Source organism: Orbicella faveolata, unplaced genomic scaffold (assembly GCF_042242905.1).
Source record: "Orbicella faveolata isolate gen_17 unplaced genomic scaffold, um_ofav_v1 contig_14, whole genome shotgun sequence".
NCBI lineage: Eukaryota > Metazoa > Cnidaria > Anthozoa > Scleractinia > Merulinidae > Orbicella > Orbicella faveolata.
The window spans coordinates 10,697,594-10,725,591 of NW_028301541.1; the positions used below are offsets into that span (position 1 = coordinate 10,697,594).

The 27,998-nt window shown below is 39.4% G+C and overlaps 2 protein-coding genes across 2 annotated transcripts; both read right to left on the bottom strand.

Moving 5' to 3' along the window:
- Window positions 1-1,674: 1,674 nt before the first annotated feature.
- LOC110044463 (uncharacterized) lies at window positions 1,675-13,130 on the bottom strand. The gene is made up of 2 exons (XM_020750012.2): window positions 3,957-13,130; window positions 1,675-1,972 (listed from the first exon to the last, which is right to left on the bottom strand). Exons 1-2 carry the CDS (start codon window positions 7,551-7,553, stop codon window positions 1,946-1,948), a joined length of 3,624 nt encoding a protein of 1,207 aa, XP_020605671.2. The 5' UTR covers window positions 7,554-13,130; the 3' UTR covers window positions 1,675-1,945.
- A 4,121-nt stretch (window positions 13,131-17,251) lies between these two features.
- Window positions 17,252-22,813, bottom strand: LOC149113936 (uncharacterized). Its single transcript, XM_089286578.1, has 2 exons — window positions 19,176-22,813; window positions 17,252-18,085 (listed from the first exon to the last, which is right to left on the bottom strand). Exon 1 carries the CDS (start codon window positions 22,777-22,779, stop codon window positions 21,166-21,168), a length of 1,614 nt encoding a protein of 537 aa, XP_089142704.1. The 5' UTR covers window positions 22,780-22,813; the 3' UTR covers window positions 17,252-18,085; window positions 19,176-21,165.
- Window positions 22,814-27,998: the final 5,185 nt, after the last annotated feature.

Below are 27,998 nucleotides of genomic sequence, written 5' to 3' on the forward strand. Positions count from 1 at the left end.
TGAGTGGCCGTATATACGGGGTAAAATTATAATGGATTATACAGGTTGGGATTTCAGAATGCGGTAATAACGAGGTGACCGTAAGGCGGGGTTCCACTGTCGTTATATACTTTGATGAATCAGTTCTGCCACTCTTTATCAAGTGATGTTTTCAATATTGGTATCACACAAATGCCCAATCATTGTTAAACAAGTTGCAGTCATCTTCATAGCATAATAGGTTACCATAACAACGATACAACTTGTTAAACCACCGTTAATTTAAGCTTTAAGCCCATAAAATTCAATAACGGTGTGGTGAAACTCATTTTTATTATCAAATTGTGTTAAGGTACAGCTTTTTGCAAAGTGGAAAAATAGTCTGTAAGGGGGGTTCACTAAGCCACCTTAATTTTGGAAAATTTGACATATTTGTTGCTAACCACCATAGATTTTCTATTAGGACAACTCTTCTTAAATTCTCCTTTAATACAGCCGGTTGAGAGAGTCCTTATCAGGAACGCTCGGTTTTATCGCATCCAATCTGTCCTTTTATCGAAAATATGAAAAGGCTCTAGAATCATTGCAAGTTGAACTCGTTGTGATATTTAAGGAATTTGGATAAGTTTTTTGCATGTTTTAGATAAAAAAGTAATCGTTTCCACGATAATGCAAACTATTTATTGTATGTTGTAAGTATTTGCTCCCTCATTTAGGGCGAAATAAGTTAGGGCTTCACAAGCGTAATGTAAAAAAAATGCAATAATGTAATTTTTACTCACTCACGAAACACAGAAGAGCTCTCATGAACTCGTTATAAAGTTTTGGTACATCGGCATAGCATTAGAATTTGGAGTGTTGGTTTGTGTGGAAGGTGGTAAACCAACAACAAATTCAACCTATCTATGAGGCTGGGTCAAGGATTCGAAGCCGAGGTACATTAGAGAGGCGAGCGCGCTTACTATTACACTACCTCTGCTCCCCCGAGGGAATAAGCCTTCCTCAGTTCCCGTGAAACGTTTTTAATGGTCGGCTCTTAGTTACTTTATATTACCAGTATATTACTTAGATATTACTTATTATCTATCATATTACGATATTAACTGATTGTTAGAGTGAAATGAATTGAATGGTAAAATGTGTATCAAATATGGACCTTTTATGTTTTTTGTTTTTCGATTTGTTTTGATTTTTATTAATGATTAATTTGTTGTCAGTTAGTGGGTTTCATTTATATTAAAATTAAACGTCCCATGCACTGTTTTACCTAAATTATGTAAGTACCAAACGAAGATTTAAAACAAGCAAACGTCTTTGGAATAAATTGTCGATGCAATTTTAGATCACTTTAAGAACGTTTCAGTATTGTAACGATACTAATTGTAGGTCACGATCTTGTGTTTATTGCGTTACGTGTTTGTGGCACGCCTCGTAAGGTAATCACGCCATCACCAGTTTTCAATTAACAGGAGCTAGAGATAGGTTTCCCCTGATAGGTTACTCCCCCCTCACTGGTACCGTAATTGCCTTGTTCTTTTCTTTTGGGGGGGGGGGGGGTTGGAGCGGGGGCGGTGTGGGGTAACTTTAAAGAATTATAGCTTTGATCTATTGCTAAAGCACTCATACAAGCAAAGCACAAACGTGAAGCTTTCAAAACAACGAGGTAACTACGAACACCACAAAGTGACACAAACGTAGCGGCTTGTGTAGAATTTTAATTTACCGATGTCCTCGATACAATATATTGCAGGATACAAGATAAAGGCATCCAATTTCGTTTCTACTGAGATCTCTTTATACAACTTGAAGTATTTTTAATCCTGAGCAGTGACACTTACAAGCTCGAACGAGAGAAAAGTCAAATTTTTTGTGTAATATCTTATGATAGCATTCCCGTACGTTTCCACATGCAAAGGTAGCGGAAAAGAAACAGTCATTGAGTACAACAATTGTTTGTCAGCTTAGCTCACTCGGCGATTTCACTTCTTTGGGGCTGCAAAGGAAAGAAAAAAAGGAATATAAAAATATACTCTATAATCATTTGACATTGTTCCATTTGAAAAAAATAAAATTATGGTTGAATCTCTCAAACTTGGCAAGCAACATTTTTTCTGGAGCCTTAGTTATGTGGAACATTCTTGACGGTTGAATTCTTGAAATGTTGATGTGTCAACTCAGTTTCTCTATCTCTTTTAAGGGTGCCTCATTTAACATTGCCATAGCAACAGCAATTGGTTTTGCAGGTTAGGCCGAATTTGTTCTGTCAGCAATGCAGAATGTGTACCATTTGACATTTAGTTTTTCATTCTGGGTTAATTTTTTCATCAATTTAGTGATATATCAAACAAGGAGGCGTGTTAGACCATATTTCCAAACTCTGAGAAGAGAGTTGAAAACACGACGCGTAGCGGAGTATTTTTGACGAACTTCTCGGTGTTTGGTAATGTGGTCAAACACTGCCTTAAGTGTTTGATATATCTTATCAATCGAAACAAAAACTAAGGAAAAAACGGAGAAATAAAATCATAAAAATCTATCCTAATTGATATCAGATATACAAACACCGTCTCGGTTGTGATTTTCTTTGTTTAAACTTCATGAATTATTAATGACTTTGAGAAAGTCATTTCTTCTCTGAAAACATGCGAGCACAATGCAAGATGGTGGAAATAAGATGGCGGCCTTACTGCGCCTTTTAGTAACATAACAACTCTAAAATTCAAAGCTCAACCGACAAAAATACATTTTTCGTTAGCGTCAATCAAATGTTCGCCGGCTCCTCCCAGGTTCTGACTACTGCCGAGCACTGTTTCCTTGTCTAAACTGTGCTCAACGACTTGATTACCGCGCGCTCGGCGGTAGTCGGAAGCTGGGAGGAGGCACCGAACATTTGATTGACGCCAGCGGAAAACGCATTTATCGGTCGAACTTTGAATTTTAGAGTCCGCATGTTACAGCGGAGGCAGCGTTTACTGCGGAGGCAGCGTGGCCAAGTGGTTGGGGCGCCGGACTTGAAATCCGGAGGTCGCGGGTTCAAGTCCCGCTCTGACCACTTAGATGGAGTTGTTTCTCGGTAGACCCTAGTTCAACTCCTCGGTCATGCTTGTAAATAGCCAACCGGTCTGCCTCCCGCCGGTTGGGAGTTTTAGGCCTATTACGTTTAGTTGATATATTTGTTTCTTTCATTTAAAGTGGCACGTCTGTGAACTAGCTAGGTGTAGCTAAGCGCATTGACCATTGTAAACAACAACATTGAAAGGCGCAGTAACGGCGTCATTTGACGTCTTTGACGTTATGAACAACAACTGAAAAAACCCATCTTGCAAAGCAAGCTGAGAACTATTCCAGGTGGATGTAAAATAATCTTGACAGTAAAATGTAATCCCAAGGGGGTTAGATCTACTGGCCCCAACCATGTCTCACGGTGAGGTAAGAGTTTGCTTGTACGTCTGAGGGTTACGGTGAAGTAATCATAACAAAAAATCAAAAAAGGTAAATCCTAAACACAACACCGGTCATTATTAAATTTGTTAAAAGACAATTCATAAATTTCCCCGAATTGGCCTTTTGATCCAACTTTTCATGAGTTGCAAACTAAAAACCTATTAGTAACCTATTATTTCCTATTAGTAATGTGATATCCGGATGTACCTGCCACCAAAAGTTGCAGAGAGGATGAATGCAAACTAAAGAAATGCTGGCTATACCTGCAGGTTGTAGCCAGCCAGAGAAAAAAGCAATTAAGTGACCGTAAGTCATCTTCGTTGGCCCGGAGAATGGAAATATGCGACATGACTCATTATCAGACTTCGCGATTACAACAACTTAAATGAAATTATAATGATCTTCTCTTTCAAGTTTTTTCCCTAAATTAAGTAAGTTTCCTTCACCCTACCCAATTGTTCTTGCGCTCCAAATCAGAAATCAGTGAATTGTTACATACAGGAAAAGAAAATTTCCTTGTTTCAAAAACTTACTTTTTTTCCAAAATCAAATGCCACATTGTCACCAATCAGCATAAAAGGCGCCCACTGCCTGACGTCAGAATAGCCGTTACATCGCATCCATTTCATGGCCTCGTGAAGAGATTCGCTAGCGCTATCCCCACCGACAAGGTGCTCATAGAAACGACTCATGAACTGCTCTGTTGCACTGTCTTGTACACGCCACAATGCCACTAACACTGAGCGTGCACCAGACCCTAAGAATGCTCTGGCAATTCCAACAACTCCTTCGGCCTTAATCTGTCCACAAGCACTGTGGCAACAGCTCAGTACCACCAGTTTAGCACGCAGTCGAACTTTTGAAATGTCAGACATTGTCAATAAGTAGTCTTCTTCTTTTGGAATTTTGTTACGAGTTCCGACATTCGGTGCTAGCACAATTTCTCCTTCTTCTTCAAAACCATGTGCAGCGAAATGTATCAGACCCACTGAGTGTATGGCTTGAAGTACTGCTTGTTTAGTTGCTTGCTTTCCAAGCAACGGCTCAACACCCAGCTTACTTCCCACCATAATTGCTTCCTTTTCTGCATGAGGTAGTCGCAAAATGTTCTGAAGACGTCTCTTGTAACGCACTTTGCCTACATCTGGATTTCCTACTATCAGTGCACCAGTCTGACTGTGATAGTCTGCCGGGCTGTCTTGGATGAGCTTTAGAGTCGTCAGAGAAGGAACGATCCGGATCCTGAAAGTCTCCGATAAACACTTTCCAGTGTCATCAGGTAACGCAGCAAACGGAATGTTGTACAAAGAACGTTCAGGTACGATTATGATTTCAGGGCCATCTATTAAGTCAACTACAGGGGCGATGATCAATTTGTAACACAGAGAAAGAGTCGATTTGACCTCATCATTTTCTCTATCATTCTCAGTTCCAGTGCGTGAGATTACACGGCAATAGTTGTCATCAGGCTTGGGTTCTGTTTGAATGTTCTTCGACGGTTCGTCTTCCCCGGGTGAAATGCCAAAACCTCTAAAGCTTTCCATAGCAAAGAACTCCTCCAAATCTTCGTCATCCTTCAGCAATCCTTGGCCAACAAGAATTTCTCTTCCATTTATCTTTCGGAAATGCACGACTCTGCCTGCTTTGAGAATCCACAGGAAAATATCTTCACAAAAATAGAAGAAATATAGGCAAGTGCAGTTTCGTTCCCTGTCCATGACGCTTTCAATGGTAACCCTTGACTGATGGTTAGCTAGTATTTGATTCTCATCGAAATACCCGGCTGACATTAAATCTGCCAGTGCTCTTGCCCGCCATAGCTCAGAAACGTACAGAGCCTCTTCAAACTTTCCAGTACAACAAAGTAATGCACTGAGTTTATGGTATAGATAAATATTTTCGTGAAAGAAAGAGATCTTAAATTGATCGTTTTCGCCAAGAAAGCCTCGTAATTGTTCACATTTTTCAATGCTCAAAGCTAAATACGACAACGTTTCCTGAATGTTTCCTGCCGAAAACTTAAGATGCGCAAGATTGTCAAGGAAATGAAACTGCCCGGCAATGTCTCCAATCTCTTCGCTTATTGCAAGTCCTCTCTTATGATATTTTTCTGCCTCGGCATTATCACCACGAAAATGAAAAATAACTCCGAGATTTCCGTAATTTCTGGCCTGTCTCGCTCTATCACCAATTTCTTCACTGATCACAAGGGCTTTTTCTTGATATTCTCTTGCTTTCTCGTAATCACCAAGTTTCCGAAATACAATTCCAAGGTTTCCGTAAACAGCCGCTTCCAGTTTTCTCTCACCAGTTTCTTTATTGATGACAAGAGCATTCTCGTAATGTTCCGTCGCATCCTGATATTTCCCAAGTAATCGAAACACAGTTCCAAGGTTTACGTGAAGGATGGCTTCTCTATTTTTGTAACCAAATTGTTTTTGGACGGCAATTGCCTTCTCGTAAAAGTTCTTTCCTTTCTGATGTTCTCCAACTGACACAAATACAGTTCCAAGCTTTCCGTAGGTTGCTTGTTCTCCTTCTCTATCACCAATTTCTTTTTGGATGGCAAGGGCCTTCTCGAAATATTGCTTCGCCTTGTAATATTCTGCAACTGAAAAAAAGACACCTCCGAGGTTTGCGTATAGAGTGCCTTCCTCTCCCTTATTACCAATTTCTTTAATGATGGAAAGAGCTACTTCATGATATTCTTTGGCTTTCTGATATTCTCCAACTGAATGAAACACAAGTCCAAGGTTTCCGTTAGAGGCGGCTTCTCCTTCTCTGTCACCAATTTCTCTGCTGATGGAGATTGCTTGCTGGTGATATTCCTTCGACTTCTGATTTTCTCCAACTGATTGAAACAGACTTCCAAGGTTTCTGCAACAGATGGCTTCTTCTGCTCTGTCACCAATTTCTTTACTAATGGCAAAAGCCTTTTCCTGATATTCTTTGGCTTTCTGATATTCTCCAACTGATTGAAACACAAGTCCAAGGTTTCCGTATTGAGCTTCTTCTCCTTTCCTATAACCAATTTCTTTACTGATGGCAAGTGCTTTCTCGTGATATTCTTTTCCCTTTTGAAATTCTCCAGCTGATTTACATACAGTTCCAAGTTTTCCGTAATATGTGGCTTCTCCTTTTTTATTACCAATTTCAGTGCTAAGGGAAATTGCTAACTCGTAGCATTCTTTTGCATTTTGATATTCTGCGATTGATTGAAACACATCTCCAAGGATTGAGTAGAGGACGGCTTCTGCTTTTCTATCACCAATTTCTTTACTGATCGCAATTGCTTTTTTGTAGCGTTCTTTCGCCTGCTGATATTCTCCAACTGATTGAAGAAAACTTCCCAGGATTCCATGAGAGATGCATTCTACATCTCTTGCACCAATTTCTTTACAGATGGCAAGTGCTTTTTCGAGATATTCTTTCGCCTTCTTATATTCTCTAACTGAATCAAACATAACGGTTGCAAGACCGTGGTAAGAGAAGGCTTCTCCTCTTTTATCACCAATTTCTTTACTGATGGAAAGTGCTTCTTCGAAATGTTCTTTCGCCTTCTGATGTTCGCTAACTGATCGAAGTACAGTTCCAAGTTTTCTGTAGAAGGAGGACTGAGCATTTCTGTCACCAATTTGCTTTGTCAAGGCAAGTCCTTTTTCGTAAGGTTGTTTCGCCTTGTCATATTCGCCCACTTCCTCATATATCTTTCCAAGGTCTGCATAACACGAAGATTCTCCATTTTTGTCTCCAATTTCTGTATTGATCAGTAGCGCTTTCTCTAAGAGTTCTTTTGCTTCAACGTATTTACTTTGATGGATATACAAAGCAGCTAGAAACATGCTCATCTTACATTTCTCAGCCATTTCGCCACATTCCTGCTGAATGTGTGAATATTTTATGGTGTATTGTATCCCATTGGTGACAAAATAAGCCCGAACCAATGTCAAATACATCATCTTGCTCAGTTCCTTATATAATTCGTTTTGTTTTATGAGTTCGGGTTTGCTGACGAGGGATAAACCTTCCTGGCATAACTTTATGGCTTTATGGGCTCGACAGGTGTTGATAAGGAAATTTGCAACCATCATAGCAATTAAAGCTGCTGTTAAGGTATGCGTTTCGAACATTTCTGTGAGAATATAAAGAAAATGAAAGATAAATTGATATCTGATAATTGATGCAATCTGATATCCTATAACCGCCAGTGGAATAATTGGTTGATTAATAACGCCCCCAAAATATAGAAAACTGAAATATAATAAAATTAGTAGTAGTCAAAGATTATGAGAGTGCGTTCGACGCCGTCACTTTAATTAATATATTTATACCTTAAATGATTTCACTAGCTGACTTTCAACCTCTGTCTATTGCTAAAATCAACGTTTTTCATCGGCAAGCGAGGTTTTACCGACAGATATATCATAGTGTCAAAGTCCATTCAATTTTAAGAGGTCCCCTGTACAAACTACGATTTGTTGATACGTTGCGTGACAGCGCCAGTTTCCGTAGACTCACAAGTTTAATAACACCAAAATATTTCCATTTATAGCCTTCAAATTTCGTGCTAAATATTCTCACATTAACTGGTAATGTTTAAGCCTAAAAGCTAATTTGTAAAAGGATATTTTACATACATTATTCTAAGCTGGAAGTACAAACATAAGCAAACATTTGCAATCATGTGCTCGTTTATCGTCATCGCAAACAAACTCCGTGCGACTGTTCGAGTATTTCCCCTGATGAATACACAGAATGCAAATATGGCGGACCACTCGGTCAGCGTCCGGGACGAGTCACATGAAAGCGAGGCTAGTCAGGCTTTGATGTTTCGTTTTGACAATGCTTCCCCAGAGAAGTCTTGCTTCGTCGTCGATCTGGTCTGTTTTATTTAGCTGTGGCTACGAGCTGCTATGTTTCTGAACGCCACGAGAAGGCATATAAATTTTCCACCGTGCGCCTCTTAAGCTTAGGGAAAATAGTGGATCAATGCAATTCGTTGAGACGAAGGAAAGGAGTTCGTTCACGATTGCCGCAGGAAATAAAGTTTGTTCGCTACATTTCACATTAGAAGATCTTAGAAAAATCGTTTAAGTGACGAGCTTATGTGGTGTCTGGTGGTATTCCAACACGATTTACATGGCCAGTACCTTTCCCAAAGTAAAGAAAAGCTCCTCTTGAAAAACATCCTTCGTCCCAAAGGAAGAAGTTGACTTCGCGTCCACTCGCACGGAATCACACGAAACAAATACTACGATGTAATAACCAAGTGAATGAACTTCAACTGCCCCCATCGTATCCAGTAAATGCTTTGAGCCAAATGAGAACGACTTGGAGCTAAATGCGGTCGTTTACACATTTTCTTTGATCTTCCAGCCTGAACGAACAAACTTTAACAGTTCCTTTGGCGATCGTGAACTACTTACCTTCGTCTGTTTTCCCTGAGAGACGACCGCGGAAACGAAAAAAAAAAAAAAACACTTTCTCTGCTGTGGAAGATCTCAATTCTTTCTGGTGGCATTCAGGAACACAACAACTTATAGGGAGGGCGAAACAAAAACACACCAGATCGACGACGAAGCAAGACTTTTCTGGGGAAGCATTGTCAAAACAAAACATCAAAGCCTGACTAGCCACGCTTGCATGAGACTCGTCCCGGGCGCCAACCGAGCGGTCCGCCATATTTGTCTCCGGTGTATATAGTAGACAGTATTTACATAATTTGCCGTTCCTTGGTTCAGGCTCCCTCTTGGCTTATGGATCTTGGCTTCAGAGTACTTTTCCGCGATTCTAAACAATATTCAACCGACTGAGACTATATATCTATATATCTCTGTCGCGACTGGACCTAATCAACAAATGCAATCAAAATGTATAGCTGTTCCCACGGCGATTCAAAGTCGTGTTCGTTAAGATATAAAATAAACAAGGAAACTTCCCTCAGATTTCGATAAATGCTGCCGTCGAAGCGTTTAAATTTACCAAAATCCAACGCTGAGTAAACAAAATAGCGAAGCCTGCGGCGACTGAATGAAAAGAAGTCATAGAAAGATCCAGCGCAAAGACAAGCTCACATGGCCTGCTCACATGCTCACATGTTCGCCACATGTCTTGTCACATGTCTTAGTTACGGTACCAGTTTACTGGCCCTGACATGCCCCTGTAAAAATCAAGCGGGGGGGCCATTTTGGTCCACAGCGCAACCAACTCAAGAAAGCCACAGGTAAAAATTAGGCTTGCGTTCTCCGAACGCAAATATCATATTTATAGAGCATGGTATAATTTGCCATATACTATCGGATAGCTAAGCGAATGAAATCTCTGGAATTCAATCATCCAATGATCCAGTTTTTAATAAATAGACTTTAACCGTGATGACCCAAGAGGAATGAGGCGGGACCAGCGCATGGACTGATAGGACAGCTAATAGGACTGAGTGGAGTCCAATTCGGTCTGTAATCATACGAGTGATTAACAAAATCGGACAACTGCGAAGCGGGAGTCTGATTTGTTAATCACGAGTATGATTACAGACTGAATTGGACGACACGATGTCCTGTTACCAATTAATCATAACAATTACAATTTCCCACAAAAGCAAAAGTTTCATTTGAAAAAGAGCTTTTAACAGTCATTTTTAAATATTATAATTATCAAATATGGAGAACAGCTTGCAAAATGGCAGTCAATTCTCTTTCAAAACAGTCACCAGAGACTAAACCTCCACAATTTTACAAAGTCAGTCTCTTGAATTGGTTACTATAGTGATTGTAATCAATGCTGTGACTGGTGAATTTAGTGGAGAGGACTTAAAATGATTGGCTCATGTTACTGTCCGTTTACAGGTGTCCGATTACAGCCAACTGTCCAATTACACTGTCCGATTACAACTTTGCAGATTGATTAGAGCAAAATACAGCAGTTTATGCACCAATAACATTTGAGGAGATTGTAATTATTATGATTAATATTCTGAGATTACAAGGATCAGTAATTGTTCATAGTTATTTAACGTGAAACGATTATTGAATATTTTCTCGCTAGTCCATTGACGCAGAATTGTTGAAGATTAAAACTTTAACAATCTGTAGTTGCCTTTCTCCACTCTCGTATTCCGTAGTTCGTTTGAATCATTCAAATCAGAATAAAAGCTCATTTTCAAACATCTAATACTGTAAACAACAACATCACCACGCCATCTTGTGAAGGCCTGCTCATTCATACTTATCTTTGATAAACTGCGCTCTAAGTCCGTGACGCACTGTCACGGCATACGTGACCTGGGTGACACTTCCCCCTGTTGACCAGATATAACCTGGCTGCCTAGACTAAGCCTGCCAAAATATTTCCCTAGATCGTTTGAAAGAAATGCAAACAGCAATAATAATGAGTTCTGAGTTCAAAGTCAGTTAAGGTTCCTTAGTCCAAATTGTCCAGCCATGTTTTCCATCTCCGGTTTGCTTCCCCTGCTGCTACCCTTCCTGAGCGATCATGTTTTAGTTCAGGATGTCGCTCAGATCTCCCACTACTGACATTTGGGTCAGGCTGTGTCCTCCTGGAAGGCATTGTCGGTTCTGACTCATCATTTCTGGAAGGGACTTCCAAGCGGTAACGCGTTAGACTTGACGTCTGAGTTTAGTGAGTCTTCATGCCTCAGTTTTAACTCGAACAACAGCTCCTCTGGTGTAACCATCAGATCCCGTGACAAGATCTCCAATCTTTCCCTCTCGGCTGGTCTTCGTCATGAACATTAACCACATCTCCCATGAATACGACGCGGTTAGAGGAGTGCTGAGTAGCATTTCGACGGAATTTCGCAATTCGAGTAAATACGCCTTCCTCCGTCTCTTCCAAAAGTGGTTCATGACATCGTTTAGGTGGCGCATTCTTCTGTGCAAATCTTGCGGCTGGACGTCTGTGTCGCTGTATTCAGTTTCACTTGACCTATCACCCGGTAGGCTCATGATTCGATGCCCACACAGAAGACGTGAGGGCCTAAGGGATTCCTCAGAATCTTCACTTGTTGGCGAAGCTTCAGGTCCAGAAAGGCCGTCAAGCAGAGCACCATAACTATAGGAACAGAACCAGACGCATGCATATAAATAGAAACCCATGCAACTCCTTTCCATGGTCAACGTGGCTAGCGGCATGGATAGCGGGCGCGTGCCCCCTACGACGACGACGACGAAACACAACAACTTCGCGCACATCTAATACCAAGTAATGCAGCCTTGGTTTACAGTATACATCTTTGATATTGGACATCCATGCTAATATCAATTGAGACCTTTCCGCTTACCATTACCACGTGACCATATTGCTACTCAGGTTTAGAACTCATCGAGGTAATGTTTTTTTTTTTTTAAGTTGACCGCTGTCCGAGTACTGAGTTTCGATTGAAACGCGAGCTCAAGCGGGAGCCGGGCTGTTCGGAAGCTGGTTAACGCTAACCCAGGATTAAAAGTTAACCGAGGTATAAATTTTTCTTGTACAAAAATATTTTTCACTGCTTATGTTTTGTGTCGGGTTAAGGTTATTCAAACTCAAAAGAGAACGCCAAACAATAATAAATAGAAAACCTCACCGCAACTCAAATCAAAATTCTCGCTTATCTTGGGTTAGCTTAATCGGGCTTTGAACGACCTGGCCTTGGAGCTCCGCTTTCAGGCTTGGCTAAATCTATTAAGTACATATGACAAAGGTCTGCAGTTGAGGATCATTTTAAGTTCTATAATCACAGTCAATAGTTCTTCATAGGTAAGGCTAGCTCCACTGATAGTCTTATTCAGACACCTCTTAACTGACTTCACAAGTCTCTCAAACACTCCACCCCACCAGGGTGCCTTCTCAAGGTAGAATGTCCACTTCATGTGTTTCTTAGCGAAATGCTGCTTCACTCGAGGGTCATTAATGCTCCCAAACCAAAAACAACAAAAAATACACAATAGCAGGTTTGTTGGATAAAAGGAGTTGGGGACAAGGTGCTCCAGAAAAAAATGTCTGCACAGGTCAAGACTACAAACTAATACAACATGGCAAATAGGTTACAATCCTCTACAGCCAGGAGTTCATAATCTCCCAACCCTCTGCGGGGGTCTGAATTCTCGCTAGAGAGGTCCTTATCCTATCCGAGTTAGGAAGCCGAAGGAAAGGTCACAATCCTCTCCAGTTAAGGGGTCAAAATCCCCCAACCCTCTTCAAGGGGTCAAGACCCCGAATGAAAGAGGTAATTATCCTGACAGATTTTCACCTAGTTTCTATGGTAACAATGTTGTAAAGCTTCACTGGGGCTCCGTACCCCAAACTGGACGAAATAAGTGAGTCTACGGGGCAAAGGGTGACCTGTACGGGAGTACTTCATCTCAAACCCGAATTTCTGTCACTGACTTTGACATAACAAGATTATAAAGGTTTGTGACATTATGTTAGGAAATGTACATCAAATAATTGGAGTGTCGAAGTACACCATTATCTACATAGTTGACACCGGATTAACTCTGAATGAACAATAACTATGGTCAAAACCCAACCTCTTGTAGGCGACCACCTCTCGTAAGCGACCGCAACCACTTCTAGAGCTAAAAGTTTGAAATGTTCATTTCTTTTTAACCTCCGTAAGAGACCACTTCACAGATAATATAGCGTAAATGGGATAATAAGGTGTTGTAACATTATTGCATTCCTGGGTAGTACAACTCGAAATTGACTTTTCATAAAACATTTCAAACATCGTTCTCCGTAGTTGTCATATGCTAATGGGGCTAAAGTTTCATCCAATATGGTCTAAGCTCTCGTAAGCGACCACCTCCCGAATACGACCTCCTAGGCTTGAAATTTTGGGTGGTTGCTTACGTGAAGTTCGATTGCAATTGAATTCATCCATGGGAGCTAGTTTGGTATTGTTGTGCACAGACGAGTAAATGCATCCCAGAACGAGGGCCACTTACTGATGCCTCCATCAAACTTTCTTATGTTAAGTTTAGGTAATTTTACTTGTGTTTCTAAGCTATAAGTATTGGAAATATCTATTGTGGAGGGAGTTAAAGGTGTTTCCGAGGTCGTCAAGACATTTCAAAACGATGAAGAAGGAGTCAAATGAACGTCTAAAGCCAACGAGACATTTCCAGGCAATGTAGGAGGAGTTAAGTATGTTTCCAAAGCCATCGAGACATTTCCAGGCGATGTAGAAGTGAAATGTGTCTCCGAGGCCATGGAGCACAAACTAGCCTGTTGGTGTTGTTATCAGTATGTGCGCACATTTCATGCATGCGTGCGTGCTTGTTGTGTTGAACCGCCATGTTTGAGTATTAACGTTTGTGATTTAAGTCAGGTTATTCCGTAAGACTCAACAGATTGGCGACGAGAATTCAGATCCCATGCCGTGAAAAGAGAAACTTCGGATGTACGTCACTATGCCGATTGGAAAACTAGAAGACTTCGGCGAAATTAACGACGACTGGAATGTCTACGTCGAACGAGAAGAGCAATATACAATACTTCATCGCCAATTAAACAGAAGAAGCGAAGCAAGTGGCATTGATTCTTAGCCTAATGGGAAACAAAACGTACGGGCTACTATGAAATCTGTCTGCCCAGAAAAGACGTCCGGACTGTCCTTTACAACTGTTGAGGAAACAATACAGAAACCTCTGTGATCGAATTCACTATTCGCAATCAAGGACTTAAAATTGTATGTAGTGTAGACACCGGTGCCTGCGTTGTTTGGAAGAGATTACAGACTCCGGTCGAGTTTTATTTCGTGCAGCCAATCTGGATCATAGTGAGACGAATAAGCTGAAATCTCGGGGTACTAGCTTTTCTAGAATTAAGTTGATCACAAGTGAATGGCAATCTTCTGTGCAGAAAGTCGAAATTGGACCTTCATCTGAATACATTTCCGTCAGGTGAAAAGGTACTTTGAACGATGACGCATGCATTACATGTTTAAATTCTAGACTAGCTTTCAATTTTGGCAGGATTTTTTTCAAATCAGTGTGTCGGTCACAATTTAAAAATTCGTACTGAAAATGAGGAGTCATGTGGCTTTCTCACAGTTTCTGATATTCGGCCGAATTGATTGTTGCAGTAGATTTTTGGCGTAACTCTTGAAGTATGACAAACAATGCGCGTGAGAAAATTTCACGTAATCATAGATTCCTTCGCTTTCAGAAAGTGAAATACTAATTTACGAAAACTTATATTTCTTAGTACCAATTTAAAACAGTTTGTTTAACATAAACTTCCCGATGTCATACTGACGTTAAGACGTTTATGATTCATTAGGAGTAGTTAACGAAATCATCCATGTTGTACTCGCCACTCCTTTTAATTTGCTCTGTGGGGAGAAAACAATTGTCGGTAAAAGCGTCAGATTACAACTAGAACTTTGTCTGCAAAATAATGGAAAAATCACATCGGTTTATTCATAGCATCATTAGCTAACGCTTAAACCAAATTCACTGAAAGCCGAAAAACTTCAAAAACCCTTGAGTTATTTAGATTCATAAAAGGAGAGTCAAACTCGCCAATGAAATTAGGTATAAGTCGTGATTGGTATGTAGATAATAAACAGCAACAGCCACACATATTACCAGATATGAAAAGATTATAAACAGACAATTAAAGTACCCGCCTATGGAAGGCCCAGTGAGATTCGGTTCACTTCTAGTCAAACAATTAATCAGTTCCTCTCTCTGCGGTAAATAGAGACGTTAACTTCTTCCGTCACTTTGGATCAAATGAATCTAGGGTTAAACTTTCTGCTTTCTTTAAGTTTCTGCGTTCTCAAAGAATTCCAAATCAAAACGATCAAACCACACTAGTCTGCTCTATTTAAATGTGAACCTCCTTCGAAATTAACAATGACCTAATGACGTGTTGACGTTTCTGTCAGATTTCCCTATCAGGGCTTTATCTTTCATTTTCTACTGGAATCTTTTCAAAACACTGTGACGATGAAACAAGCAAATTTAAGGCTGCGCTAAGAGAGGTTTTTGACATTTCCAGCTGTGCCAGTGGTTACAGATAAAATCAATTTCCTCGAGAGTGTATGTAATCTCGTCACTGAGTTTGGTTTTTTAATAATCTTTATTTAAACACGGTTAAAAGGTTGGTTTAGTTCTAGTTTTGTTTATTATAGCTGTCATTGCTATACTTTGTCTCATATACTGCTTTCCCTTTGTTTCAGTTTTTAGTCGCAAATGAAGTCATGAGATAAAATCTACTCTTCGGCTGTTTTTTCTTAAAACGTTAACTACCTAGGCCAAGGCCTTACCTTGTGTAGGCAACTGATCTTTCACGCGAAAAGGAATGGGGGGGGGGGGGGGGTGGGGGGAGAGTAAAAAAATTGTTACCTGAAATTGAGTATCGAGATGTGCCTCTTTTCTTCCTTCCCTGTTTTCTTTTCTCTGTTCACCTTAAATCAAGCAAAGCTTTTTAGATATGTAAAAGGAAAGATTTCGAAGAAAATGTTATATGTAGCATTCTCGTGGTGAGGGAGGAGAGGTAGAAAATTGTTACCGTTATGCAGTTATGGGCACATGACTCTTTTCTTCCACCCCCTTCTTTCCTTTCTCCGTTCACCTTAAATTAGATAAAGCTTTTGAAATGTGAAGGAACAGACTCGGAAAATGTTATATGTATCATTCTCCAGGAGAAGACGTGAAAATGAAATTCATAAAATACACGTATTATAAGTATTTATGCTTTGGAATGTTTCTACAACGGCTACCTTGGGGTCAGGGGTAACTAACCGGTGTAGAGAGACGGCTGGTAAGGGAAGGTAGGGGTGTAAGATGACATTACTCAGTTTTACTCAGCTCGATTAGCTTTTTAGTTATCCTGAGTAAACATTACCTCTTTTTTGTATTAATATCTTATATTGTAAAGTTTAACTTTTTTTTATTTGGTAATAAAGCTTGTTGTTGTTGTTGTTGTTCATGATGTGTAATTCGTTCATCATTGCGGGATTACTTGATTTATCGGCATTCCCCGGTTTTGTCCGCTCACGTTTTTTCGTGCCCAAGTCTTTCTTCACGTGTGTTTAGACGTGATCCGATATATAATGACCTTGGTTTGTTCCAGATTATTGGCGTCGGTGGAGTCCGCCATCATTTGAAAGCGTCGGGAATGACTCGAACGCACTATTTACTTTTAAAGCACTATTAACATCGTGACTTCATTTTAAAGCTTGTCTCATATTCCATCGGCCCTTTCTGGAGTATTTTTTATTTAATATCATCGACATGTCACTGAAACAGATTATGACGCCTTCCCTGGCCGTAAGACGAAGAACCCTAGTGAGAGTATGTAAGGAATGGTGGGAAAATTTCCTACCATTTCTCTGCGGTACTTACAGTATAAGCCCCTTGCGTCCCGTCATGCGAAATCTTCTTCACAGACACTTCGAAAACGACAAGAAGCGACTGTGATTTTTTAACAAGGATACGCCGCTACGATTCTCACTTTCTATCACAGATTATAGTTCACCACTAAATTTTCCCCGATTCTTATTGGTTTAAATTGATCACGTGACGCGGTAGTGTTCATCCGTGGAGAAACACATAGTGCCCGTCCGAGGAAAATAACTGGATGGATAATACCGCTCCAACCTTCATACCCTCCCCCTTCCCAACTCACACACACTGAGACCGCAATTGCCTTTGTTTGGTTGTTTGTTTGTTATTTTTTTGTGGAGGGAGGGGGAGGCTTTATAATGGTTTTAAATCTAATACAAATTTCTATTGGTGCTCACTCATACAGGCAAACCACAAACGTGAAGCTCTTAAAACACCGAGGAAACTATGAAGAACACAAAATGACACAAACGTAACTGCTTATATCAAATTTTAATTTACCGAAGTCTTCGTTACAATACATTGCAGGATACAAGACAAAGGCATCAAATTACGTTTCTACTAAGATCTCTATATAGCAACTTGAAGGATTGTTATGTTAGCAACGTCATTGCTGTGTTCCTTGTATACTGTTGAAAACACGACTTATCTACTTAAAGGAAACCAGAGTTCGGAGGATAACTGACCCCGAGGCTTATCGGCACTCATCCCGTCAGTATGTGATCAAGGGACAAGGTTCTCCGGATCATTTGGTATAGTTCCATTTGAAAAGAAATTTATAGTTTAATCAGTCTAGAACTTGGCAAGCTCCATTTTACATGAACACTTTTGACGCTAGGTATCTTGCCACCTCCCTATTATAGGTTAATACGCTGTTTTAGTAAAGCACTCGCAAAGGCAAACCACAAACACGAGTAGAGCTTTCAGAATCCGAGGTAACTAAGAACGACACAGAATGACACAAACGCAGCGCTTGTACAAAATTTACCAATGCCTTATTTACAATACGTTGCAAAATACAACTTAACGGCATCAATTTAAGTTTCCAAGTGCGCTTTCTACTGAGATCTCTATATACAACTTGAAGCATAGTTATACTAGCAAGATTATTGATGCGTTCCTTGTATACTCTGAGAACACGACTGATTTACTTAAATGAGGTGTTTAGCCAAATTTTGTGTGTAATATCTTATGATTGCATTCTTAAACGTTTACGCATACAAAGGTAGCGAAAAAGAATAAGCAATGTATTGAGTACAACTGTTTGTCAGCTTAGTTCACTGTGAGTTGTCACTTCTTCTTTGAGGCTGCAAAAAAAAAAAAAACCTAAATAAATAAATGAAAGAAACAGAAATATACTGTGATGTAATTCATCCTGCCTGGTGTTCACTGATGTGAACAATAAGCGACTTTCGATATACCGAAATCCTAACTTGGTTCTGAGGCTTGCGTGAATAAAACAAAAGAAACTATAATTATTCATCCCTCGAGCTGGATTTGATTTGTTTTGTTTTATTCCCCCAAGCCTCGGAGCTAAGTTAAAATCTTAGTACATCGAAAATGGCCACTTTCAGCTTTCGATCTCGGCACAAAAAAGAGACCATATCCAGACTTTAGTCTCACACTGTAGACGGAGGAAGGCTCAAACTATCACCCGTGTGGAACAATTAAACAGCAGGCCTGCTATCAAAGTTCGGGGTTAACTGACCCCGAGGCTTATCGACACTACTCCCGTCAGTATATGGTCAAGGGACAAGGGTTCTTGGATCATTTGGCATAGCTCCACCGGAAAAAAAATTATAGTTTAATCTCTCTAAAACTTGGCAAGCAACCTCAGTTATAGGGATATACATTCTTGACAATCGAATTCCTGAAATTTGATGTATTAACTCAGTGTCCCAAATGGACAGCGCCATTGAAAGATGAAATTCGTAAATTCTCAGAATTGACCTCTTGATTCCACTTTTATAAACCTGAAACCAAAAACCATGCATTTCATGTTCTTCATGTGCTATCGTGATGTGTTACCTGCATATACCCGGTACCCATAATGGCGAGAAAATTGATCAAGAGATATCCCGAAGCGAGAGTATGTATGCAGATTGTACCTTGCATGCAAGCGACAAAAGCACTCGCTTAACAGTAAGCCATCTCGAGGGTTCCGAGAATATAAATATCTGACAGGAATCTCATTATCATAACACCAGATGAAAAAAGGGGCTTCCGATTTCACAAGCTTGGACCATTTTCATCCAAGTTTAAATAAAATCAATGATCTCTTCTTTCATTTTGGTAAATCAAGAAATTCCCTCCCCCCTCCCAGACTTTCTTGCCGTTCAAATAGGCTTGTTAGTGAATTTTTATAAAGAGAAAATTTTCCTTTCTTTTTAAACTTACTTTTTTCCAAAATTAAATGCCACATTGTCACCAATCAGCATAAAAGGCGCCCACTGCCTCACGTTAGAATAACCGTTACATCGCATCCATTTCATGGCCTCGTGAAGAGATTTGCTAGCGCTATCCTCACTGACAAGGTGTTCATAGAAACGACTCATGAACTGCTCTGTTGCACTGTCTTGTACACGCCACAATGCCACTAACACTGAGCGTGCGCCAGATCCTAAAAATGCTCGAGCGATTCCAACAACTCCCTCTGCCTTAACCTGTCCACGAGCACTGTGACAACAGCTCAGTACCACCAGTTTAGCACGCAGTCGAACTTTTGAAATGTCAGACATTGTCAATAAGTAGTCTTCTTCTTTTGGAATTTTGGTACGAGTACCAACATTCGGGGCAAGTGCAATTTCTCCTTCTTCTTCAAACCCGTGTGCGGCGAAATGTATCAGACCAACTGAATTTATGGTCTGAAGAACTGCTTGCTTAGTTGCTTGTTTTCCGAGCAATGGCTCAACACCCAGCTTTCTACCCACCATAATTGCTTCCTTTTCTGCGTGAGGTAGTCGCGAAATGTTTTTAAGACGTCTCTTGTAACGCACCCTACCTACATCTGGATTTCCTACAATCAATGCACCAGTCTGACTGTGATAGTCTGCTGGGCTGTCTTGGATGAGCTTTAGAGTCGTCAGAGAAGGAACGACTCGGATTCGGAAAGTCTCCGATAAATACTTTCCAGTGTCATCAGGTAATGCGGCAAATGGAATGTTGTACAAAGAACGTTCAGGAACAATGATGATTTCAGGGTCATCTATTAAGTCAACTACGGGGGCGATGATCAATTTGTACCACGGAGAAAGAATCGTTTTGACTTCATCATTTTCTTTATCATTCTCATTCCAGTGCGTGAAATTTTCTCACCAGGCTTGGGTTCTCGCTGAATGTTCTTCAACAACTGGTCTTCACAATCTTCCCCAGGTGAAATGCCAAAACCTCTGAAGCTTTCCTTAGCAAAAAACTCGTCCAGATCTTCCACCAGTCCTTCGCCAACAAGAATCTCTCTCCCATTTACCCTTCGGAAATGCACGATTCTGCCTGCTTTGAGAATCCACAGAAAAATTTCTTCACAAAAATAGGAGAAATACAGGCAAGTACAGTTTCGTTCCCTGTCCATGACACTTTCAATGGCAACCCTTGACTGATGCTTGACTAATATTAGATTCTTATCGAGATACCGAGCTGACATTAAATCTGCGAGAGCTCTTGCCCGCCCGAGCTCAGAAACGTACAGAGCCTCTTCAAACTTTCCAGTACAACAAAGTAATGCATTGAGTTCATGGTAGGGATAAATATTTTCGTGAGAGAAAGATATCTTAAATTGATCGTTTTCGCCGAGGAAGCCTCGTAGGTCTTCACATTTGTCAATGCTCGCGCTAAGATACGTCAACGCTTCCTGAATCTTTCCTTCTGAAAGCTTAAGACTTGCAAGACGGCAAAAAAAATGAAACTGTTTTTGAACGTCTCCAATCTGTTCGCATATTGCAAGTCCTCTCTTATGATGTTCCTCCGCCTCAGCATAGTAACCAAGGATTTGAAAAATAGTTGCAAGATGTCCGTATCTTGAGGCTTCTCCTTGTCTATCACCAATTTCTTTACTGATCACAAGTGCTTTTTCGTAATATTCCCGAGCTTTCTCGTAGTCACCAAGTGACAGGAACACTGTTCCAACGTTTTCGTAATCATCCGCTTCTCCTTTCCTATCACCAGTTTCTTTTGTCAAGGCAAGGGCATCCTCGTAATGTTCCATCGCCTTCTGATAATCTCCAACCGATAGAAATACATTTCCAACGTTTCCATAACAGCAGGCTTTTCCCATTTTATCACCAATTTCTTTTTGGATGGCAAGTGCATTCTCGTAATGTTCCTTCCCCTTCTGATGTTCTCCGACTAATCGAAACACAGTTCCAAGATTTAGGCAAGAGTATGCTTCTCCTTATTTGTCACCAATTTCTTTACTTATGGCAAGAGCTTCCTCTTGATATTCTTTTGCCTTCTGATACTCTCCAACTAACTGATACATGGCTCCTAGATTTCCGTAATCATCTCCAACTCCTTTCCTGTCACCGATTTCTTTCCTAATGGCAAGAGCATTCTCGTAATATTCCTTCGCCTTCTGATATTCTCCAACTGATCGAAATACATTTCCAACGTTTCCATAACAGCAGGCTTCTCCCATTTTATCACCAATTTCTTTACTAATAGCAAGTGCTCTCTCGTAGTATTCCTTCGCTGTATTATGTTCTCGAACTGACTGATGCACATTTCCAAGGTTTCCATAAGAGAAAGCTTCTCTTTTTTTATCACCAATTTCCTTACTGATGGAAAGAGCTTCCTCAAGATATTCTTTCGCCTCCCGATGCTGTCCAAGCAAATAGAGCAAGGTTCCTAAATTTCCGTAATCACGTCCTTCTCCTTTTCTATCACCAATTTCTTTTCTTATGGCAAGGGCACTCTCGTAATATTTCTTCGCATTCTGATATTCTCCAACTGATCGAAACGCGTTTGCAAGGTTTCCGTAACAGGAAGCTTCTCCTCGTTTGTCGCCAATTTCTTTACAGATGGAGAGTGCTTTTTCGTAACTCTCTTTTGCCTGCTGATATTCTCCAACCGATTCAAACACATTTCCAAGGTTTCCGTGAGAGAATGCTTCTCCTTTTCTAAAACCAATTTCAACACTGATGGCCAGAGCTTTCTCGAGATATTTTATTGCCTCCTGATACTCTCTAAGTAAATAAAGCAAGTTTCCTAAATATCCGTGAGCAATTCCTTCTCCTTTTCTATCATCAATTTCTTTGCTTATGGAGAGTGCATTCTCGTGATATTCCTTCGCCTTCTGATATTCTCCAACTGATTGAAATACAGTTCCAAGGTTTCTGTAAAATGAGATCTCACCTTTAATATCACCAATTTCTTTACTGATAGCAAGTGCTTGCTCCAGATATTCAATAGCGTTCTGATACTCTCTAACAGATAGAAACAAATTTCCAAGACTTTCGTACCAGGAGCCCTCAACTTTTCTGTCACCAATTTGTTTTGTCATTGCAAGTGCTTTCTTGTAATATTGTTTTGCCTTGTCATATACTCCAACTGTCTGATACATCGCCCCAAGGTTTCCGTAACAGGTAGCTTCTGCACTTTTGTCACCAAGTTCTGTGCTGATAAAGAGTGCTTTCTCAAAGAGTTCGTTGGCTTCTTCGTTCTTATTTTGACGGAGACACAATTTCCCAAGTTTTATACTCATCCCACATTCGTCAGCCCTTTCACCAGATTCTTGATAAATGTGAAGTATTTTTCTGGCGTATTTTATCTCATTTGGGTAGTCATTGGTTAGAGAACATGCTTGTAACAATGTCAAATATATCGCCTTGTTAAGTTGTTTATATAATTGGTTTTGTTTTATGAGTTCGCTGCTGCTGACTATGGACAGACCTTCCTTGCATAACTCGATGGCTTTATATGCTCGTGAGGTCTTAATCAGGAAACTGGCGACAATCAAGGCAATTAACGCTGCTGGAATAACCTCGTCCATGCTGTTCATGTCAAGCATTTCTGTCAGAAAAGAGATTAAAATTAAGTAAGACCAGTGTTTTATGATTATCTTAAACTGATTTTGAGATGGCAAATTACTCTACCTTATAAGGGCAAATATATTTATCGCGATTCTTTACGACCTGACGTGTACTGCATATAAGGAGATCGCGATTCTTTACGACCTAACGTGTACTACATTTAAGGAGAACAGTTTCCAGCACTTTTCCAACAGCTATACTTGAAAGATGAATACTACCACTGTTTATCAAGTGATGCTACAATAATAATGTCACACAAATGCTCAATCATTGGTAAACAAGTTGGGGTCATCAATTTACAGAACAGGTTACCATAGCAACAATATAACTTGTTAAAACACCTTTAATTTTAACTTTAAGTGCATATAGCTCAAAAACTAGGCCCGTGACGTACCCCATTGTTTGTTATCGAATTGTGATGAACATAACAAGATGCAACCTCCTTCAAAGTTTAAAAACATTCTGTGGAAAGGGTTTAGAGCCACCTTAACGAAAATTTATGGGGTCTCTGAACCCTCCCCAAAGAATTAAACAAATAAACAAGTTGCGGTCATCAATTTATATAACAGGTTACCATAGCAACGATACAACTTGTAAAATTACCTTTAATGTTAGCTTTAAGTGCATATAACTCAAAAACTAGGGCCATGACGTACCCCACTGTTTGTTATCGAACTGTGATGAACATGGCAAGATGTAAGATTCTCTGGAAAGGGTTTAGAGGCACCTTAAGTTTTCGAAAATTTAAGGTGTCTCTGAACCCTCCCCACAGAATTTTGAGTTTGATTGAAGTCACATGAAATAGGGTTTCGGTTCCAGCTACGGCTCAGTATGCTATCGATTTTGAAACCTTTCGTCCGTCTTTTGCTGTTCATCGGTAAATTAAATGAGATCGCTTCAGGTATTGAGTTCGCATTAGTAACTAATGGTTTTGAATTATTATTTCTCCAAATAGCGACACATTTAAATCATTTTCAGGATCTGATTGATCATTCTCCCTTCAAAAATTCAGAGAGTGCAATTAAGTTTGTCTCGTTACTAGGCTCAGTAATTGTCAATAGTTAAATTGTATTTTTATTTAAGTAAGATCATCTTCTTCAACAGAAATCGCTACTAAACTCAAAAAAACGTATTTTCTGTGTTAGGCGAAAGTTTCTAATTGTGAAACCTAAAAGGTACCCATAAACTAATTTATTTCATACTTACTGAGATTTTCGCATAGGATCGATCGCATAAAAAACTCATACGGAAATTTCTTCATCCAATCACAATCGCGAAACGACTTTCTCACACGTGGGAAAAGCGTTTCATCCAATCAGAAATCAGCTGTCAAAATGAATCAGTCAGTTCGCAACGCGTTCACTTTGTTGTTGGCGCCTCTTCAATCTTCTTCATTCACAGAAGTTTGTCGGAGTTTCCACAAGTCAACTCCAGTTTTCTTGCAAATGAGCTATAAACCACAGACAATGGCGGAAAGTTCGAACAGGTTTATCGCTTTAGATAAGCCCATTAAAAAGTACATCCAGGAACAGCAGAAAAAAACTACATCGATCATCTTTGCCAAGTTTTACAGAAGAAAAAAGTCTATATCCCTGGAGTTACTTAGATTTATATGATATGCCTGATATGCATCCACGCAAAGTGGTCCGGTATAAGAATAGATACAAATAATAAACAGCAACAGCTTCAGAGATTATCAGTTATCAGAGAACATTATAGACAGAATATTAAAGCACCTACCTTTGGAAGTTCCAGCGAGATTCAACTTACTTCTAACCAAATGATTATTCAGTACCTCGCTCAGCTAGTTGCGAGAAGAGACCTTAATTTCTCCGATTACTTACTTTCGATCAAATTAATCTAGGGTTCGACTTTCTGCTTCGTTAACTTTATGCGTTCTCCAAACATTCCAAATCAAAATGATCAAACCGCATTCGTCTGCTTTATTTAAATGCGAACCTCCTTCAAAATTAACAATGACGTAACAAGTCATCAGATTTCCTGATCAGGGCTTCATCTTTCATTTTCTACTGAAATATTTTCACGACACTGTGACGATAAAACAAGTAAATTTAAGGTTTAGTTAAGAAAGGTTTTTGGCATTTCCAGCTGTGCCAGTGGCTACAGCTTAAATCAAAGTCCTCGAGTCTGTATGTAATCTCGACACTGAGTTTGTGTTTGAGTTGATTTAATTTTGGCTTAGTGCTATTTTCGCTTATTATAGCTGTCATTACTATACTTTGTCTCATATACTGCTTTCCCTTTGTTTCAGTCTTTAGTCGTAACTTAAGTCATGCGATGATGACTTGATGATCGATGTAGTTTTTTTCTGCTGTTCCTGGATGTACTTTTTAATGGGTTTATCTAATGTTGTGTCTGCAATGCAGACACAACATAAAACTGCGATAAAATATTTCTGAACAAGAAGTTAAGGTGGCTCAAAACAGTTTCCGGCAGTTAGATTTTGATGGGTCATTTTAACCATTCTTTATCACTTGATGCTACAACCATAGTATCAAAAAACTGTCCAATCATTGGTGAACACGTTCTTATCATTTTCGTGGCACCATAGGTTACCATAGCAACAGTATGACCTGCTAAAAACACCCTTAATTACAGCTTTAGGGGCTTAAATTTTCAAAACTTTAAGGTGACTCTGAACCCTATGTACAGGATTTTTTAATCTTAGCCAAAAGTTGCGTCCTATCATGCTTATTAAAATTTGATAATATAAAAAAATTTCACCGTGACGTTTTTGAATTATAAGCCCCTAAAGCTGTAATTAAGTGTGTTTTTAACAAGTGAAACTGCTGCTATGGTAACCCATTGTCCCACGAATATGATAGGGACATGTTCACTAATGATTGGGCAGTTTTTTTGATACCATGATTGTAGCATCAAGTGATAAAGAGTGGTTATAATGACCCATCAAAATCTAAGTGCTCGAAACTGTTTTGAGTCACGTTAAGAAAATTATAGTAAAAAATTAGGACGTTTCGACGTTTAGCCACCGTCATTATCAATAATAAAAATAAATAATGATAATAATAACTTTATTTAAGTGTCAAATGTATTTAGCACTATTCAATGTGGTAATTGGGGACACTGAAGAAATAAACAAATATTTCAAATGTAAAATAAACTATTAAGAATCCCAACTGGTGGGAGACTGACCAGTTGGCTATTTACACAACGCGGTCGAGGAGTTGAACTCGGGGCTACTGAGAACAAATCTAGATAGCGGTAGGGTGGAGGATTGTAATCAAAACGAGAGAAAAAAATTGTATAAATACACTAAGTAAAACAACTCTGATTTTGAATTGAGAATAACGTTTGCTAACCGTCGAAACGTCACCGTTTTTAATATTAGTTTCTTTATATGTTGTTAAGAAAGATTTTATCGTAGTTTTTTTACAGTTAACCGTTTTAAAACATCGCATTTTCGTTGTAAACACTACGAGAATATAACTCTACTGTGTTTATTTCCTTCCATCTGGTCTTGCTTGGATTTAATTTCTTGGAGAGTTAAAGAATCTATCGGTACAGAAACGATTCCATAGGCTTTTAAAACCAAACTTCCATATTATGATATTCTGGCATGAATTTGAACACTCTCTTGAATATGTAATTTCTCAATGTAACTATTCGCAAGAATTATGGCTAGTATGGCGGTATGAGATTAACTAAGCAAAATAATATTGAAGTTGGGGATTTTTTATCTGCTTAGATTGGGGTGCATCAGGGGCCCTCGACCTGTAAATGAGAGAACATTAAGCCCAAGGCAATGAACCTTCTGTGACTTATGACACTTCCAAAAATGTTTCCTTTCAGAACCATAGCATGGAAAAAAGATATCATATCACGTAGAAACGACGTCACTATTTCCGATCAGCTGCCATCTTGCATTTGCCAACTTGGATTTTATGATTAACAAAAATCACATAAGTTGCCCAAAAAATAGTCGATATGGGTAAAGAGGGCTAGAAATGTTTTAAAACGTTACTGTAATAAAGTTTAAAGTGTTTCATTAAAAACAAAAATATAAAATTTGAAAAACATACCTCTCAAAAGAAAGATATGCCTGTGTGGAAGATATGCCATTCGGAATTCTCACTACATTTTTTTCAAAGATTTACTTTTGTTGCAACGGTTAAACTGAAAGTAACTGGGCCTAACATTGACGGTTTGAAAGATGTATTAAAATTTGAAAGGCAGTAAACTGAAAACAATAACATACCAACTAATTCACAGGTGTGGAATGAAAAAAAATTATTCATCTGGGTGTGGTCCAGAATTGATGTTGACGTCAGCAACATTGACCCTCTACTTTGTTTTTAATATTCAACACCAAAAAAAAGAGCTAATCGTAATCCTCAGGATAATTTTGTGTAATATTTATTTTTATGGGCGATATAACCATGACGGTTTGAGAGATTAAGAATAATTTGAAAGGCAATAAACTGAAAACTTACCAAGAACATACCAACAAATTCGTATGTAAAATTTGGGTGTGGTCCAGATTTGACGCTGTCGTCAGCACCATTGACTTTCTACTTTGATTATATCAAACACATGGCGGCCTCCTTGGAAGTACTCCGATGTTTGCGACAGCACTTGGAAATTGAAAGTACCACAGTTACCTAAGGACTTATATGGAAATACTCGAAAACATGGAGTGCTGTTCAAGAAAGCTTCTAAGGAGCCGATGAAGAATGTTATTCAAAACAAACGGTGTTTTAAAGCAACGATCGCAATGAGTGTTGACCACAGTTAAAAGCAATCAGGCCGATATTGAAGTCAGCTCAATAGAAAGGACAAATTAAGGTATACTCGTTTATCTTCGGTAGAAAGTAACCTCTTGATATCGTAAATGACATGTACTAAGCAGTATATCTGTCGCCGTGATCAAGCTTTTGATTAGACGGAGTATAGAGGTTTGGTTTACCAGAGAAGAGTAATCCAGTTAGACAAATAACAGTGTAAGATTAATTCGGAAAACAGTGTTTTGTGATGGGCAGGTGTAGAGAGTGGAGTTCTTCAGTAGTAAATACTTAGGAACCGGTGGGTAGAGTCCCAAGTGGTCTACTGGGCCTTCCACCCGAGGCATTTAATTTATTTGACCAGAAAAACCGAGTGTGATTTTTACAAAATATCTCACTCTATAAGGTGAATGAGAGCGACCTGCAGTAACTACCTA

Coding starts and splice junctions, on each gene's coding strand:
- LOC149113936 (XM_089286578.1), bottom strand. CDS start 22,779: ATGCTTGACATGAACAGCATGGACGAGGTTATTCCAGCAGCGTTAATT.
- LOC110044463 (XM_020750012.2), bottom strand. CDS start 7,553: ATGTTCGAAACGCATACCTTAACAGCAGCTTTAATTGCTATGATGGTT. Junction 1,973..3,956: donor CATTTGATTTTGGAAAAAAA/GTAAGTTTTTGA, acceptor TTTCCTTTGCAG/CCCCAAAGAAGTGAAATCGC.